This window comes from Paroedura picta, chromosome 12 (assembly GCF_049243985.1).
Source record: "Paroedura picta isolate Pp20150507F chromosome 12, Ppicta_v3.0, whole genome shotgun sequence".
Lineage (NCBI taxonomy): Eukaryota > Metazoa > Chordata > Lepidosauria > Squamata > Gekkonidae > Paroedura > Paroedura picta.
The window spans coordinates 36,638,962-36,657,236 of NC_135380.1; the positions used below are offsets into that span (position 1 = coordinate 36,638,962).

The 18,275-nt window shown below is 46.3% G+C and overlaps 1 protein-coding gene across 8 annotated transcripts in view; it reads right to left on the reverse strand.

Moving 5' to 3' along the window:
* Positions 1-17,617: 17,617 nt before the first annotated feature.
* Positions 17,618-18,275, reverse strand: part of TNC (tenascin C) — a 91,753-nt gene continuing 91,095 nt past the window's right edge. For 2 of the 8 annotated variants that reach the window (XM_077306929.1, XM_077306928.1), the window contains one exon: positions 17,618-18,101. In XM_077306929.1, the coding sequence (XP_077163044.1) occupies positions 17,991-18,101 (111 nt within the window). In that variant the 3' untranslated portion in view covers positions 17,618-17,990. The remainder of the gene's footprint in view (positions 18,102-18,275) is intronic. The other 6 variants (XM_077306930.1, XM_077306932.1, XM_077306933.1 and 3 more) reach the window with 3 other exon arrangements.

Here is an 18,275-nt window from a genome sequence, read left to right on the forward strand (position 1 = left end):
AAGAACGGGGGGGGGGGTTATACACCATTTTTGACTACCTGAAGGAGTCTCAAATTGCCTTCCTCTCCCCACAACAGGCACCCTGTGAAGTGGGTGAGGCTGAGAGAGCCCTGGGATTACTGAAGAAGAAGAAGAGTTGGTTCTTATATGCCTCTTTTCTCTACTCGAAGGAGTCTCAAAGTGGCTTACATGTGCCTTCCCTTTTTTTCCCCCACAACAGACACCCTGTGAAGTGGGTGAGGCTGAGAGAGCGGGGTGAGAACTGGGACTGGCCCAAGGTCACTAGTTTCATATGGAGGAGGTGTAGGGAATCAAACCTGGTTCTCCAGCTTAGAGGTCGCTGCTCTTAACTACTGCACCAAGCTAACTCTTAGAGAAGAAGGTACTGTCTAGTGGCATCCAACTCATGGTGGCCCCATCCACAGGGTGTTCCAGGCAAAAGATAAACAGAGATGGTTTGACATTCCCTTCCTTTGCATAGCAGCCTTGGTCTTCCTTGGTGATCTCCCAGCCAAGTACTGATTTTGACCAACCCTGCTTAGCTCTCAAGCTCTGTTGAGCTGGGCTGTTTGGGCTGCTACTGCTAAGAGAAGGGGGGGGGGCAACATTTGAAGAAGAAGAAGAAGAAGAGTTGTTTCTTATATGCTGCTTTTCTCTACCTGAAGGAGGCTCAAAGCAGCTTACAGTCACCTTCCCTTTCCTCTCCCCACAACAGACACCCTGTGAGGTGAGTGAGGCTGAGAGAGCCCTGATATTACTGCTCAGTCAAAGCAGTTTTATCAGTGCCTTGGCGAGCCCAAGGTCACCCAGCTGGCTGCATGTGGGGGAGTGCAGAATCGAACCCAGCATGCCAGATTAGAAGCCCGCACTGCTTGCCAGTCAGGCATAGCTTTGCAATTGTTTTTTGTTTTGTTCCAGATAGCATTTCAGATACCAGCTTTGCTCCATCTGAGAGGGAAAGGTCATGCTGGAAATTTCTTTTTTAATGGTTTCATTTCTTCATTTGAGAAAGCAAGTGGTCTGCGAAGGCAGGCAACACCTGGCAAACGTACAAACCCACGACCTCTTCTAGGGAAAGAAACAAAGAGTGATCAAGAGACAGTACCAAGGAATCAAATGACTACCACTGAAGACCAACAACAGGCTGTGGAGATTTGCACCAGAGAAAGTGAAAAGAAAGTAGGACTTCCAGATTCCCTTTGGCTGCTAGCGGTGGATGGTGGTGTAGGGTTGCCATATCCAAGCTGGGAAACGTCTGGAGATTTGGGGATGGAGCCTGGGGAAGACAGGGACCTCATTGGGGCACATTGCCATACAGTCTGCCCTCCCCAAGCATCCATTTTCTCCTGGAGAACTGATCTCTGGAGTCTGGAGAAGAGCTGTAATTCTGGGGTTTCCCACCTGGAGATTGGCATCCCTAGAGGAAGAGAGTTACTCTTTGTCACTGCTTTTAAGTGGGGATGCTTCTGAAATTCCCCTCATCCCAATTTCACCCTGGAGGAAGGATTGTTGCATTACACAATCACCTTTCCTTAACTAGAGCTGTTGTTTTGTGGATCTTCCTATGTATCATTTTCGATTTCCTTATTCTGTACATGTCCTTATTCTGTACATGTACAATTAAAATCTGCAGTTCCTCTGCTCAGCTTGCGTAGTTCTAGGGCATGGGTGGAAGGTCTGTAATGCAGCGACCTTGTAGGCATGGCTGTATTAATTAGGTCTCTCTAGGCAGGAGGCCTCATCTAATGAGGCTTCTCATTCCAGTTGGTAAGCAGGAATCAGTAGGAAAACACAGACTCCAGTGTTACTAAATTGAATTTAGTGGTTTATTGACAGGCGCTGCTCATCATACACTTCAAAAACTAAATGAGCCGAAGGAAAAGGGTAAAAGGCGTAGAAGTAAAAACGCCACAACGTTTTATATGGTTACAAAAATGAAATGGGGTGCATGATAAGACCACTACAATAAATAAGCAAATAAGGAACGAACCTAGAGTACAATACAAAGGCAGCCCTCAGGACGTAGGTGGTAGACAGGTATGATCCACATGTCCAGTAAATGCATCTGGAGAATGCTTCCTGATGATGGCAGCCAACATAATGGATCTTAAATTCAGGTGTTCTCTCTTGCCCCGGAGGGATGGACCAGAACCAATGGGATGAAATTAATTCCAAAGAAATTCCATCTAAACATCAGGAAGAAGTTCCTGAGAGTTAGAGTGGTTTGTTTGTGTAACGGGCTTCCTCGGGAGGCGGTGGGTTCTCCATCTTTGGAGATTTTTAAGCAGAGGCTGGAGAGCCATCTGACAGAGAGGCTGATTCTGTGGAGGCAAAGGGGTGGCAGGTTACAGTAGATGAGTAATTGGGATGTGAGTGTCCTGCATAGTGGTCCCTTCCAGATCTATGATTCTATGAAAATTTTATTCAAGGTATAAGTTGGTCTGAAGCAGCAGAACAAAGTTTGAGTCCCGTGTTTGTTGGTCATAGCAGCTGTTAGCCATGCTGAGTATTCAAATGCCATTTGCCTCCTTAACCCTAACTTCCATTGGCCCTTCCAGTCCAAATATGGCTGCACCCTAGACCTGTACAAGGGCATGACAATGAAGGCCATCTTAATTTCAATCACCTTCCTAATACTCCCTATCACAAAATATTACTTTTTCACTGCCACCACACGTTGAATTGACATTTTCATTCAACTACCCACCATGACAAGATCCTGTCTCTGATCAATCTGCCAGTTCAGCCCTTTTCAGCAGAGCCCACGTCAGCAATAGGTATGGTGGAGTACATGCTGAAGGAGAAGAGCTGGTTTGTTGTAGCCCATTTTTTACTACTTGAAGGCCTCTCAAAGTGGCTTGCAGTCACCTTCCCTTCCTCTCCCCACAACAGACACCCTGTAAGGCAGGTGGGGCTGAGAGAGCTCTGAGAGAACTGCTCTGTAAGACCAGTTCTAAGAGAAGTGTGACTGGCTGGATGTGGGCAAGAAGGGAATTAAACCCAGTTCTTCAGATTCGAGGCCTCTGCTCTTAACTACTATACCATGCTGGTTCATCAGCTGATAGGCAGAACAAGTTCTGGTGGGCTTTCCAGGGGCCCGTCTGCCTTGAAATAATAATGTCGCTTTTTTTGAAATGCAAATTTTTGGTTGTGCCTTCAAGACTATCATTTGCGATAAATGGCAGAGGTTCAGGGTTCAGACCACTGCAGCCCAGGGGCCTTATAAAGCAAATAAACTCCATAGCAACAAATTCCTGTGGGTATCCGTGGACTCCAGTGGACTCTGATTTTGTTCCATAGTAACTCCTCCGCCTCCGTCTTTCTGTAAGATGTCCCGGTAGGATTTTCTTTCGCATATACACAGTTGCAAAGCTTTGCTGCTGGTCCATACGTAGCTCAAAGGATGAAAGGTACAACTGGGACCAATAATACAAAGACTGATGCTTTAAAATGAATAATTATTGGGACATTGTTGATAAATTGTTGACAGTGGGCAACTGACCGTATGAAATCCCCATAGCAGGAGGCTGGTAGACAGATCCTGACAGCTCTTCTTTTACTTCCTGACAGATCTTCTTTTCCTTTTGGTGCTAAAGGGGCCTGATGGCACAAAAATTAGCCCTGCATATCAGTGCATATTTAAAATTAGGACCACCTTACATTTATTCACATTGAACCTCACTTGTTCTGTTGCCGCTCACTCACTCTGTTCACAGAGATTGTTTTAGAGCTCTTTGTATCTAATTGTAGAGCACTTATTAACAACTTAGTGCTTAAATTTAAGTTTTCCAGAAGCCATTCTGATTCATCATCAGTTTCCTTCCTCTTTCCTTTATGTGCTCCATAATTTTGTGTTTCACAATCATTCCCACCAATTTGGAGTAGACAAGCTGGACAGCCTGTAAATTTCTGTTTCACTTCTAAATCTTTATCAGGGATGTTTGCTGCAATCCAGTCCTTTGGAAGCCTGACTGCTTTGAGCAACAAGTTCCCTTTTTGTCTTAAGAGAGGCCATTGCCACAGTACAGATTTACTCCTTTTGACCTTCAATTTGAATTCTGATGTGATTCTTTGCAGTGGGATCTCCTCCCACATCCCCTCTTCATGGGGAACTAACAAGCGAAGACTCTACAGGGATTTCTCTGCAGGTAGGGAAGACTCTGCGGACTTCTAATCTGGCGAGCCGGGTTCAATTCTGCACTCCTCCACATGATGCCAGCTGGTTGACCTTGGGCTCGCCCCGGCACTGAGAAAGCTGTTCTGACCGAGCAGTGATATCAGGGCTCTCTCTGCCTCACCCACCTCACAGGGTGTCTGTTGTGGAGAGAAGAAAGGGAAGGCGACTGTAAGCCGCTTTGAGACTCCTTCCGGTAGAAAAAAGCGGCATATAAGAACCAACTTTTCTTCTTCTTAATGTAAGCTTTTAGCGATTTTAATGCATTTATGTGTTTTTTTACTGGTTTTATTTACAATATTGTATGCCACCTTGAGATGACAGGCTCAAGAAGGGCAATAAAAAGCAGGCAGTCAGCAGGCCAGGAGGCCCTCATTAGCAGGGCCAGCCTAGCAGGCCAAGAGGCCCTCGTTAACAGGCCCTCCACCACAAACCTTTGTCCAGGGCTCTCTCCCCTTACCTGCTGCTGGCTCCAGGCACTGAGGTTGGTCTGAGAGCAAAGAGGCTAGAGTCCAGGGACGGAGGGCAGGGGAAGGGCCAGCTTTTCTGGCTGCACCCTTATTGGCCCTATTCCAACTTGGACAGCTGGACACGTTCCACCCCCCAGGCCGTTTCACAAATATATAGGGGAAACATGGATAAGGATTGCAAAATAAAGAAAAAGGGGGAAGTGCGCATTGGAGTGTTCCTAGACAGACCCATCCTACTCACTGCCTTCCCTCTCCAGTTGGGCTTTCTTAGTTGCCCCTATGCCTTCTTCCCCTGCTTCCTCTGGCAGCACCTCCACCACCACCTCTGCAGACCCCCAGTCCACCATCAGGCTGTGTGCCTCTCTATTGCTTTCCCCCGCCATTGCTGAAGTCTGCACTGCTTTTCTTTTCCGGCTCCCTGAAGTGAGCAGGAGGACGAGCCACAAGCAAAGGGAAAAGGGAAAGTGGAATCCAAACATGGCATGAAACAGAGGCAGGGGAGGCGAATGAAGCAGGTAGGCAGGCCACAACACCATAACACAGAAATGTACTACTTATGTCATCGCGTTGCAACGCAATTTGGTGTAATGGTTAGGAGTGCGGACTTCTAATATGGTGAGCCGGGTTCAATTCTGCACTCCTCAGCCAGCTGGGTGACCTTGGCTCGCCACAGCACTGATAAAGCTGTTCTGACTGAGCAGTAATATCAGGGCTCTCTCAGCCTCACCCACCTCACAGGGTGTCTGTTGTGGGGAGAGGAAAGGGAAGGTGGCTAAGCCTCCTTCGGGTAGAGAAAAGCAGCATGTAAGAACAACTCTTTAAAAAAACAGATTTTTTTAAAATAGTGGATATTGCAGGAATAACTTGGTGGGGGCAAGAGGGAAGGGGCAGGAAGGACACGTTTCAATGTTAGCATGATTGGGACAATAATAAATTCTGGATTACCTCACTAGAAATCTGCGAGTTACCTCCCACAGGAAAATAAAATTGCTAGAAAAGAGGATTTAGAAAATATGGGGTAAGTGGCCACAGATTTTGGATCTATTCCTGGGGAGGGGAAATTTTGCGGTGAACTTTTGACATTTTTAAAATCATTAAGAAAGCAGAAGCGGGGGTGTGATGTACTGTGGATATGGTGAATATTTTTCCCTTGACTTCCTTGAGCACCCATCGGTCTAGACTTTCTGGATTAGGGATATACACCTCTACCCCTCCAAAAAAAACCCCAGTACTTTTTGGATTTGGCCTTAATCGGTTCAGGTACATCCAAATCAACCAAAATCCCAGGTTCCATAAAGAGATTCGGGTTCAGATTATTCGGGCTCAACCAAATCAATTTGGATCCGTTATTCCCTTTGGGCGATTAAAGTCAATGGGAAATGTTGCTTTTTTGTCTCTTTTGCCTCCATCCTTCCTGAAAAGGACAGCCCACTAAGGCTAACGTCCCCTGCATCCCCCACTCCTTTGAAACGAAACATGGTCATGTTTTGCTCTGGGGCCCACTTTCCATTCACTTAAATGCTGAATGTAATCAGATGTTAAACATTGATCCCAGTCATAGGGAAACACTCTTGCAGCAGGTCATAAGTACCATTGAGGATGGGCAGTCTTAGCCCACAGGCAACTGAAGAAGCTATCCTGGACCGCATGCTAGGTGGAGTGATGAATGGGAGGGGTAAAGGAAAAAGTTCCACTTGCACCTGGTTCTATCCCAGCTTAGGCTGCCTGCTCAATGCAACAGCCACTCATGCCCCCCCCCCCCCCGCCCCATGCAGGCCTTGGGCAGCCGGCTCAGCAGCACCCCTTGCGCCCAGTCTGGGCAGGCAGTTTCTGGCACCCTTGCACAAGAGGAAACTTTTATAAAGACTGTGCTGCCAGCCTCTCGCTTTAAGTCAGCCTTATTGCATCTCTGCTTAGAATCATAGAAGCATAGAGCTGGAAGGGACCTCCAGGGTCATCTAGTCCAGTCCTCTGCAGAATGCAGGAAATTCACAACTCCCTGCCCAGATGATCCCTTCCCCCCCCCAACCAACCAACCAAAATCCCTCGTCAGTCTGGCCTGGATGTCTTTTGCTTGTGTCCTCACGTGCACAAGAGCCTGTGCAGCTAATTCCTGGGTACCATGATGTATAGGGAAGAGAGGGCCAGGCGTTATGCGAAGTCTGTGTATGTTTCTGCTTGCACATTGCTGAATCCAAGCAAAGTCCAGGACAAGGAGTGGTAAAGAGACTATTTGCAGGCAAGATAACCTGCATCTCAAAAGAGAGCCTCTGTTCTGGCTGAGCAGTGTGATGAATCTGAGCCTAGGCTTGGGGATGAACAGTTTGACCAAAAATTCTGCACTGCTTCTGGCTGCCCTCTTTTCTATCTAACGCACAGGATTTACAGTAAAAGCACAGGAAACGGTGTGATTTTTTTTTTCTAATTTCCGAGGAAAGAACCTAGATGAGACGCAGCAACCCTCAAGAAAGTCTGACTTCGCCACAACCAGCTGCAGTCTTGGAAACCAAAGCAAACATTGGTTTGATGTGGTCAGGAAGACAGGCAGCAATAAGACAATGCTTTGGCTAACTGTACCCCCCCCCCCTGCTGTTTGGGACCTGTCCTCTGCCTTGACATCATTTTGTGATGTCACTGCTATTATGACTCAGGTTAGGGGACTGCCAGATGGCCAGGCAGGAGATAACCACTTCTGGACATCTCAAAATAAAGCACTGGCTCACAGAATACTGGAAGAAAGGTCTAAAACCAAAAGACCTTCCTGATAGATGTCATCTCTCTCTCTCTCAGTTCCTAAATATCTCTGTTTTTAATAAAGATTGAAAACCTAACTGTCTTCTAAGGAGAAGACCGTTCTAAGACAGTTCCCTGTCCATAGTGGACATTCAATAGAAATCAACATATACTCCTCCTATGAGGCTCCTTCTCCCCATTTTTAGTGTCTTCCTTGCTTCATATTTTTGAGGAGTTCTAAGGAAGATTTTCAGGCATGAAAGGCAGTGGGGGAGGGGGAGGTAGACTCGATTGAGGGAGCAAGAGACCTTAGAATGGCTGAAGGGTGTACTTGGAAGAGTTAAGGTCCTAGAAAAGGATGTATCAAGATAAGAGAAGCAAGAAAGGGGAAGCCTGTGGCCACAAAGCGGGTTGAAAGCAAGAGGGACAGCCTAGTGCCAGAATGGGAAGAAAAGCAGCAAGAGAGACTTAGGGTGTGTTTTCATGTGCAGAGCTGCTGAGGACCTGAGGTGAGGCAAAACCAAACTGTGAAGGCCCAGATCATCTCAAGGAACCATGAAGCCAGATAAGATTTGCTGTCATTTGAATCTGGGTTTCATTTAAGGGGGGGGGGGAGAAGGAATCTTTTTCTGGGGGTCTGTGGGGGCCTTTAGCAGGTCTAACCACATGGTCACAAAAACAAGAGAGGAATTAACTTGGTGGCAGAGGTGAGGGAATGTGGTGCCAAGGAAAGTCACAGTGTGTTGAATTTTAAATTGGAGCCATCTGGGCTGGGAGAAAGAATCCAGGAGAGAGCTGCCGGGAAAGATTTTTTTCACTTTTCCTAATCTGCTAAACTACTGGAGAGCATTAACTGAGATTGCTCTGTGAGGACAGTGTTTGAGGATGAGTGAGTGCTTGTATCTTGCTGGAGAGTGGTGTTTTTGTTTGGATCTATTTTGGCCTTTTGTTTGGTCTGCTGCTCATTGAGCAAGGTCTGTTTGCCTGGGGCTGATTACAGCACCCACCTTCTGCTATTGGTGCCATGAGGCTGTGGATCTATCAGCCTTCTCCTAGGTAGAGGCACAAGCCTTTGGTGTGAACCAAAGGGTGAGAGTCTGGCATTCAGTCCTGCATCACTCTAGATACCTTTAAACTACTAGCCAGTCATGAAAACAGAAAGCCCGTGGGTGAGTGGGGGCTATCCAATGTTTTGCAGAAAGTGCAACATGTATGATTATCTACCCAACGGGTGGAAAGTGTGGGTGTGTGCTCACTACATGGAGTTTGTGGCTCTCAGGGAGGAGGTCATTTCCTTGAGGCTAGGGTTGATGATCTGGAGAAGCTGAGGCAGAGAGATGTCTGGGGAAGAGACATTCAGGGACTTGCCAGGACAGCTCCACTTCTGTGCTGACAGCTCTTCTACTGTTGTGGGGAATTAGAAGCTGGGTATCGGTATGAGGAGGAAGGAGCATGCAGAACATGTAGAGGAGCATCCAGGGAAGGTCCCTTGAGATTTTGCTATCTCTAACTTGCACAGGATCCCTTCTATACACTCCTTAACCAGTGTCTGTCAAAATGGACACAAGCATGTAGACAATGGTGACTCGGTAAACATTATATAGTTGGACTTTCAAAAGTTTTGTGACCAGGTACTTCACCAAAGGTTCCTGGATAAATGCAGCAGTGATGGACTAAGAGGATGAGTTATTTTATGAATGAAAAACTAGTTAAATAGCAGGAAGCAAAGAGTAGGAATCAATGGACAGTTCTCAAAATGGAGAGGAGTGCTATATTTCCCAGCAGAACCAATGCCACTGTGACCGTGCCAACAATGCCAACAGTTCTGTAGGGCCTGAAAAATGGAGCTCTTCCACCAGGCCTTTTGGCTGAGGCTGATGACTGGGGGCCTCCCTGCAACCTGGACTGATTCTGCACTTACTTTGTTTTTTCTGTTGTGGATCCTGCTGAATTCAGATCAATTTGAACTCGGGTCTTCCTCTATTCCCCCCACCCCCATTGAAACAAAAAGTGTTCTACACATGATTAGGGAAACTCAGAATGGGGATGGGGGGAGCCAAGCGCAACAGGAGCCTCTTTCTTCTCTTGATTGTGGGGAGGGGGGATTGGAGACAGCAGTGGAGGGGGGAATAAATCCAAGAGGAAAACCTCTGCTGAGAGAAGTTAGGGCTTCTGGAGCGCACAGTCACTTTAAGACAAGCCTTGCAACCAGGAACCAAGAAGTCTTTGAATTGACGCTCTGGCCAATCAGGGAAGATGGCTTTGCTATGAGGCATGGAGAAGGGAGTTAATTTCCAAAAAGCAAAAATCTGCACACTTATGGATGCCGGGTTTTCAAATATTGATGGTTATATCCACTTCTGGATATCGCGGGGAAAGGTATGGTCACTCTGGATCAATCATGCATGTTGCAGAGGGAAAATTTAAAGCACCCAAAATCAAAATGGAAATTGAATTCAGTGTAGACGGGAGGGAGTGGGTAAAAAGCCCACTGGGAGTGGGTAAAAAGCCCCGTGCAGACTACACCCTGGTCCCTTTGCCGGGCAACTTTGACACTTCACATGTCCCTAGTCTGGAGCTGCTTTTAAACTGTTGCCTTCCGAGTTGATGCAGATGCCCCAGGGTACACTGTTCCCATACATGGATTGAAGTCTGCCTGTTCATGACTATTATGTTCATTGTTGCAAATGTTTCTATGTATTTTCTCATTACACTGTTCCATGTACAGCACCTGAGATGTCACAATGACGGGTGGTATATAAATTAAATGAATGAATCAACAAACAAATGAACGAGCAAATAAATCCAACAGGACGAAGTTGACATTAGACAATTTCTGAAGTAGAACTTGAGGGGAGGGGGCATTTTTATAGATACAACCGATCCCTAATAGCACCCAGCAACACAACCCAGTGCCCCATTGCGGCAAGTGCCAGCTTAACAGGGCTGCTGCCCAGAATCACAATCCTGGGTAGTAGAGCCCTCATTCTGCTGCATACAGTTCTGGTCCCCCAATAAAAAAGATAACTTTGCAGAGCTTGGAAAAGTACAGCGGAGCACAACCAAAATGATTAGTGGGTTGGAGCAACTTTCCTATGAGGAGTGGCTGAAGAGTCTGGGATTTTTCAGTCTACAAAAGCGATGAAGAAAGGGGGGGGCATGATTGATATTTATAAGATTATGCATGGGGATTTGGAGAGCTGACAAGAGGAACTTAAGGGCATCCAATGAAACTGATGGGAAGTAGGTTTTGGATGAACAAAAGGAAATACCACTTTATACAGGAAGTGATTGAAATGTGGAATTTGCTGCCAGATGGTGTAATGACAGCTACAGGAATAAATAGTTTTTAAAGGGGGATTAGGTAGATTCATGAGAGATAAGTCTATCAGTGGCTACTATCCATGGTGACTGAGGGGAACCTCCACATCCAGAGACACTAATCCTTGGAATCCCTGAGCCAGGAGGCAACATCAGAGGAAGACCCTGGCCTCTCAGCCGTGTTATTGTCCCTCCAGAGGAACTGGTTGGCCACTGCGTGAGACAGAATGCAGAACTAGATGGACTGTTGGTCTGATCCAGCAAGGTTCTTCTTATGTTCATATTTTCTTAAATTGTGGCGAGAGGCCATTTACCTGAAAAGCAGGCATTAAAAAAAAAAAAAGACAGCCATTTTACTCCATAGCCCTGCGCTCCACTGCTACCAACCAGCTAAAGGTCCCTGGCCCTAAAGAAGTCCGCCTGGTATCAACCAGGGCCAGAGCATTCTCTGTTCTGGTGGAACGAGCTCCCGGAGAAGATCAGGGCCCTGACGGAGCTTAAACAGTTCCGCAGGGCCTGCAAGGAGGAGCTCTTCCGCCAGGCATTCGGTTGAGACCAGATATATATAACCAACAGCGACCAAAGGGCCCCTGCTCCCCGCCCCCCTCAGAACACCACCTATACACTCTGGACCTGTTTGTATGTTGCAACGCTGTATTGTTTATTGGTTATACAATTATAATGTTATATGTTTACAATTACCAGTTATTATTGCACGGTTATTCAAATGTTTTATAGACTGTTCCATGTATTGTTCTTATGTTATTATGTAAGCCCTCGGGGAGGGCGGTATATAAATATAATAAATAAATAGCAAACACTTGGTGTGTAAGAACACAAAGTGAAGTGAAATGACCAAGTGATCTGTCCATAAGACTCCTGGTGTGTGTGTGTGTTGGGTGGGGATTTGGGAAACAAAATTCTGGGGGTCCTGATCACCCTTGGGTCACTCATGAATTAACTTCCACTTAGCGATGTAGTGTGGCAAAGGAGAAGAGCAGAGGGAATCTTTGGGCCACTGGGCACTCAGATTAGCACGTCTAAATGACTCCCCTGGGGATGCCACTGTGTTTAGACAGAGCTGATAATTAAAAAGTAAACTTGTGCAGATAGTTTCGTGACAGGATTAAGGAAGGCGTGCTTTTTTTCTTAAGCAACTTTTTGCGGTTTACTAAGATGGAGCCATCTTGCCCTCTCGTGGGAAGAAGGAGAAATGCAAGGATGTATTTTGAAGGGGAAGATAGGGCTGACAAAGCATTGAAACCCTTTTTCACCCCCTGTGAGAATTAATTTATTGAATCCAAGCTATATCTCAGAGGACGACAAGAAGAGAACTTCAAAAATTCAGGACAAGTAAGCCTATTGGTAGCTATTAGCCACGAGGGCTAAATGGAACATCAATGAGATCACAAGATACTTTCTTCTGATCCTTTCAATGCTAATTTCTAGGACATAGAACAACAGGCCACAACACCGCTGGGATCCATGTGCTTGCTGGAGTTCATGTTCTTGCACAGGCAACAAACAATATGTAAATGAGGTTCCTTGTAGTTGGAGAAGGGGATGGTGAAAGGGGAGAAGCGAGCCATCTGAAGAGGCCCCACGTACTCCAATTCCAGGATGTGGAGACAACCTCGGTTCAGAAGCTTGGAGAGCTAACTTGGTTTCATGGGGAAAAGTGGTGGTCTCTAATCTGGAGAACTCAGCTTGATCCCCCACACCTCCACCTGCAGACCGCTGGCTGACCTTGAGTCAGTCATGATTCTCTCACTCAGCCTCACCTACTTCACATAGTGTCTGTCATGGGGAGCAGTGGTCCCCAACCTTTTTATCACCGGGGACCACTCAATGACGGGGACCACTCACTGGGGACCACTCAACGCCTTTTACTGAGGCCCGGGGGGGGGGGTAGTTTACTCCTCTACTCTCAACCCCTAACGCTCTCTGATCGCTATGGTAGTGTTTAAACATCCCTTCAAAATAAGATACAGACATGCCACAACAATGAAGTGTGTTGTAAAGGGCTGGGGGGATGAAGTAAAGGGCCGGAAGGGGGGGAGAGAGAAGGCGTCCTTCGGGGCCCACCTCCAATTAGTCGAAGGACCACACATGGTCCGCAGCCCACAGATTGGGGATCGCTAATGGGGAGGGAAAGAGAATGTGATTGGAAGCTACTTTGAGACACATGAGGCCTGCTGGCTGATCTTTGGCTAAGTAAAGTTCTCTCAGTCCCATCTACCTCACAGGGTATCTGTTGTGGGGGAAGGAAAGGTAGGTGATTATGAGCTGCTTTGAGACATGTGAAGTCTGCTGGGTGACCTTGGCTCAGTCACAGTTCTGTCAGAGCTCTTTTAACCCTACCTACCTCACAGGGTGTCTGGTGTGGAGAGAGGAAGGACAGGCAATTGTTAGCTGCTTTGAGACTCTTTGGGGCAGTGAAAAGTGGAGTACAAAATATATAAAATATATTTTTACAAGATGTAGTGAATCTTCAGCAACTGTTGCACTACCCTCAACTTTCCCCTTCTTTTCTCTTTCCTGGTTTTTGTTATCTCAATATTCCTGAAATGATGCCATTCAAGTGCTTCTATATGACCTTAAAATAAGAAAGTCTTGAACTATCACCGCTCATATTTATAGGGGAATAGGTTGAATGTGGCTATTTACTGCACTGGAATCCAGGTTCTGTGCGAAGCGATACAGGATGGATGGTTTGCAAAGGTGCATCTATCCTCACATATTTTCAGAGTCTCTTGTAAACTGGTGTGCTGAATCACATTCCAGATATTCCACCTATGATCACAGAACTCTGTGCTTCCTAGACTAGGCCACCAGAGGAGTCATAAACATACAAAGGTACCTTCTACCAACTCATCCCATTCATCTATCTAATTCACCAGAGCCCATTCCGCACACACTGGATAATGCACTTTCAGTGTCCTTTTGCAGATGGATTTTCCTGTGCAGAACAGGATAATCTGCTTCTAAAGTGCATTGAAAGCACATTATCTAGCATGTGCAGTATGGGCCCAGGTCTCAGGATGGAAAATGTCTCCCCCAGCCCTTGAGACATTGAACTACAGATATATGACTATTAGAACCTGGAACCAACTGAAATAACTCTGACTATGGAGAGTAGCTGGGTAGAGATCATAGCAGTCCTAAGGCATGCTTGAAAACACCCACATGTTTCCGCTTGGTATCTAGGTGGAAAGACATCACAAGGTTGCCACTCCAATATGTCAAGAGGTATCTGTGTGCTATATGCCATCACAGAACCATAGAGTTGGAAGGGACCTCCAGGGTCATCTAGTGCACCCCTCTGCAGAATGCAGTGAGACCTTCTGAATTAACGTCCTTCAGAGCTGCCGATCGTTAGCAGCCTTCCTCTGGTCTTGCAAACCAAGGCCATGGCTTCTTTGAGGGAATCAGTCCATCCCATGTTGGGGCCCTCCTCTTGTCCTGCTGCCTTCAAGTCTCCCTAGCATTATTGTGCCTTCACAATAAGCCAAACTACATGCAATCCAATACAAAAACAGTTCACTGGAGTTCCTTTGGGGGGAAAAGAATGAAAGATTAGCTCCAAGTATTGGTCCCCCACACTAACAAATGAATCTGCCTTTTATCAGTGCAGCAGCCACAGCTCTTGTGAGGTCCCCAGAAGAGAATGACCTTCCTCAGCACTTGCTACAGGGGATCCTTTAACTGGGGGTTTGGGGTCTTCAATCAGAAACCCACTTCTGAATTGACAAAGCAGGCAATCAACCGTCAAATCGTGTGCCTCCCCTGCTACACAGTCCCCCCCTCCCACCCCCCCTCAAACCGTCCGACGCATGAAGAAAAGTGGAGATTTCTGTAAAAGTAAAATTGTGCTTTTATTTATTTATTTTTTTTAAAAAAAAGGAAATCATAGAATCATAGAATCATAGAGTTGGAAGGGGCCATACAGGCCATCTAGTCCAACCCCCTGCTCAACGCAGGATTAGCCCTAAGCATCCTAAAGCATCCAAGAAAAGTGTGTATCCAACCTTTGCTTGAAGACTTCCAGTGAGGGGGAGCTCACCACCTCCTTAGGCAGCCTATTCCACTGCTGAACTACTCTGACTGTGAAAAACTTTTTCCTGATATCTAGCCTATATCGTTGTACTTGAAGTTTAAACCCATTACTGCGTGTCCTTTCCTCTGCAGCCAGCAGAAACAGCATCCTGCCCTCCTCCAAGTGACAACCTTTCAAATACTTAAAGAGGGCTATCATGTCCCCTCTCAACCTCCTTTTCTCCAGGCTGAACATTCCCAAGTCCCTCAACCTATCTTCATAGGGCTTGGTCCCTTGGCCCCAGATCATCTTCGTCGCTCTCCTCTGTACCCTTTCAATTTTATCTACGTCCTTCTTGAAGTGAGGCCTCCAGAACTGCACACAGTACTCCAGGTGTGGTCTGACCAGTGCCGTATACAATGGGACTATGACATCTTGTGATTTTGATGTGATGCCTCTGTTGATACAGCCCAAAATGGCATTTGCCTTTTTTACCGCTGCATCACACTGCCTGCTCATGTTTAGTTTACAATCCACAAGTACCCCAAGGTCTCGTTCACACACAGTGCTACCTAGAAGCGTATCCCCCATCCAGTAGGCATGCTTTTCATTTTTCTGACCCAGATGCAGAACTTTACACTTATCTTTATTAAATTGCATCTTGTTCTCATTTGCCCATTTTTCCATTGTGTTCAGATCTCGTTGAACTCTGTCTCTATCTTCCGGAGTATTTGCCAGTCCTCCCAATTTGGTGTCATCTGCAAACTTGATGAGTAGTCCCTCCACCCCCTCATCTAGATCATTAATAAATATGTTAAAAAGTACCGGGCCGAGCACGGAACCCTGAGGTACCCCGCTACTCACCTCTCTCCAGTCTGATGAAACACCATTGACAACAACTCTTTGAGTGCGGTTCTCTAACCAATTCCCTATCCACCTAACGATCTGAAAATCCAGATTGCAGTCCTTCAACTTATCCATCAGAACATCATGGGGAACCTTGTCAAAAGCTTTACTAAAATCCAAGTAAATGACATCAACCAAATTTCCCCGATCCAGCAAACCTGTTACTTGGTCAAAAAAGGAAACTAGGTTGGTCTGGCAGGACCTGTTGGAGACAAATCCATGCTGACTTCCTTGGATCACCAAATTGTCCTCCAGATGTTTGCAGATCGCTCCCTTTAATATCTGCTCCATTATCTTCCCCACAACAGAGGTCAGACTCACTGGTCTGTAGTTTCCCGGGTCATCCTTCCTCCCTTTTTTGAAGATCGGAATAACGTTTGCTCTTTTCCAGTCCTCCGGGACATCTCCAGTCCTTAAAGAGGTTCCGAAGATGATGGACAAGGGCTGTGCAAGTTCTCTGGAAAGTTCTTTGAGTACTCTCGGGTGCATTTCATCTGGACCAGGGGATTTGAACTCATCCAGTGCAGCTAAATGCCTCTCGACAACCTCTCTATCCATGTTAACCTGCCACCCAGACACTGTCCTTTGGCTACAGCCATCTCTAGACGTGCCTAAACACTTTGACCTGTGGGAAAAAACAGATGTAAAATAGGCACTAAGCCTTTCTGCTTTCTCTGGATCTTTCGTTAGAGTTTGTCCATCCGCACCCAACAGCGGGCCTATTGCCTCCTTTACTTTACGTTTGCTCCTCACGTAACTGAAAAATCTTTTCTTATTACAGTGGGCTTCCCTGGCCAATCTTAGCTCACTCTCAGCTTTGGCCTTTCTGATGATTGATCTACAGTGCCTAGTAACCTGTAGGTACTCTTCTTTAGAGCTCTGTCCTTCCCTCCATTTCCTGAACATTTTCCTTTTCTTTCTTAGTTCCTCTTGAAGTTCTCTGTTCATCCAAATAGGCTTCTTAGAACTCCTGCAGTGTTTTCGTATTTCTGGAATAGTCATTGATTGAGCATGCAATAGCTCTTGTTTGAGTAGCGCCCACCCTTCACATGCTCCCTTCCCTTCCAGCATTCTCGTCCATGGTATGACACTCATCATGTCTCTGAGTTTATTAAAGTTTGCCCTACGAAAATCCAACATCCGCGTCTGGCTACACGCTTCCTTGGCTCCCCATCTCAAAAGGAATTCTATGAGGACATGGTCACTTCCCCCTAGGGTCCCCACCTCCTTCACCTCATCCACCAACTCTTGCCTGTTGGTCAGTATTAAGTCCAGTATGGCTGAACCTCTTGTGGGTTCATCTACCATTTGATAAATGAAATTGTCAGCCAGGCAGGTCAGAAACTTGCATGACTGAGGACGCTTCGCAGAGTTTGTTTCCCAGCACACATCTGGGAAATGTACAATCAGACACTGTCCTGCTGTGTTTTGGGAAGCATGGATATCTTTTAAAACAAAAAGACGACAAAAAAAAAAAAGAAAGAGAACCCGACCGTAGCTTATTATTATCGTCATTATTATTTTACCTTTTAATTCCATTATATTAATAATATTAATTTTAGGCTGAAAAAAATTTAAACTGGACAGCTCGTTTCCGTGCCCTCTTTCCTTTGTGGTGCCATATATATATATATACATACATATATATACACACACACACACACACATACACACGCACACACACGCACACATATAAAGAAAGCTTCTTGATGACCAACGAAACCTCTGTGGTGGCTTGGAATCGTCATGGCAATGACGTGCCCATTACTGTAAGAAAGGCCTGGTTTGCAGGCTGGCCGACTGTTCTGTCACTGCATTCTTGAGATCTCAAAGTCAACGAAAACCTACTGAGAAAAACGACTGTGTAGAACAGGGGTAGTCAAACTGCGGCCCTCCAGATGTCCATGGACTACAATTCCCAGGAGCCCCCTGCCAGCATTCGCTGGCAGGGGGCTCCTGGGAATTGTAGTCCATGGACATCTGGAGGGCCGCAGTTTGACTACCCCTGGTGTAGAAACCCACCGCCCCTCCCCAAGACCCCTGGAGATTGTCGTCTTTGGTGCAAAGAAAGACAGCTACGGACACAAAGAAGGGCTGCTCAGTTGAGCGCGCTACGTTTGAATAAGGCTTTCCCACCCCTACCCTCCCAATGAAACTGTCAAAGGAGCCAATGAAAGGCCAAGTGATGCTATTACTTTGGTAAGGTTCCCATCTTCATCACTGATTTCCATTCCCCAATTTTCTGGAAAAACAATATCCCTTCTGCTGACTTCTCTCTCTCTCTCTCTCTCTCTCTCTCTCGCTCTCTCCCACCCTCTCTCTCTCTCTCTCTCCCCTAACCATGGAGGGTTTAGGCTCTCTTCCGTCTCCCTTCTAGATTCCGGAAGCTGTAGGGTCTCAGTTTCATTTCTGCAAACTGGATGGAGTATTCGTGGCCTTTCCAATGAAACCAGTTGATACCCTGAATGAGAAAAAAAAGTCGACATGTGACAATGGTTAAGTATCGAATAGGCACAGAGAAGTTGTTTAGAAGCTATGATGGTAGTTGAAGGTGTTGATGGTGAGTGAGGGCAATTCTCAGTCACACATTCTCCATCCAACTAGGGAAGCCTTAACTCACCACTTCAACGCCTGA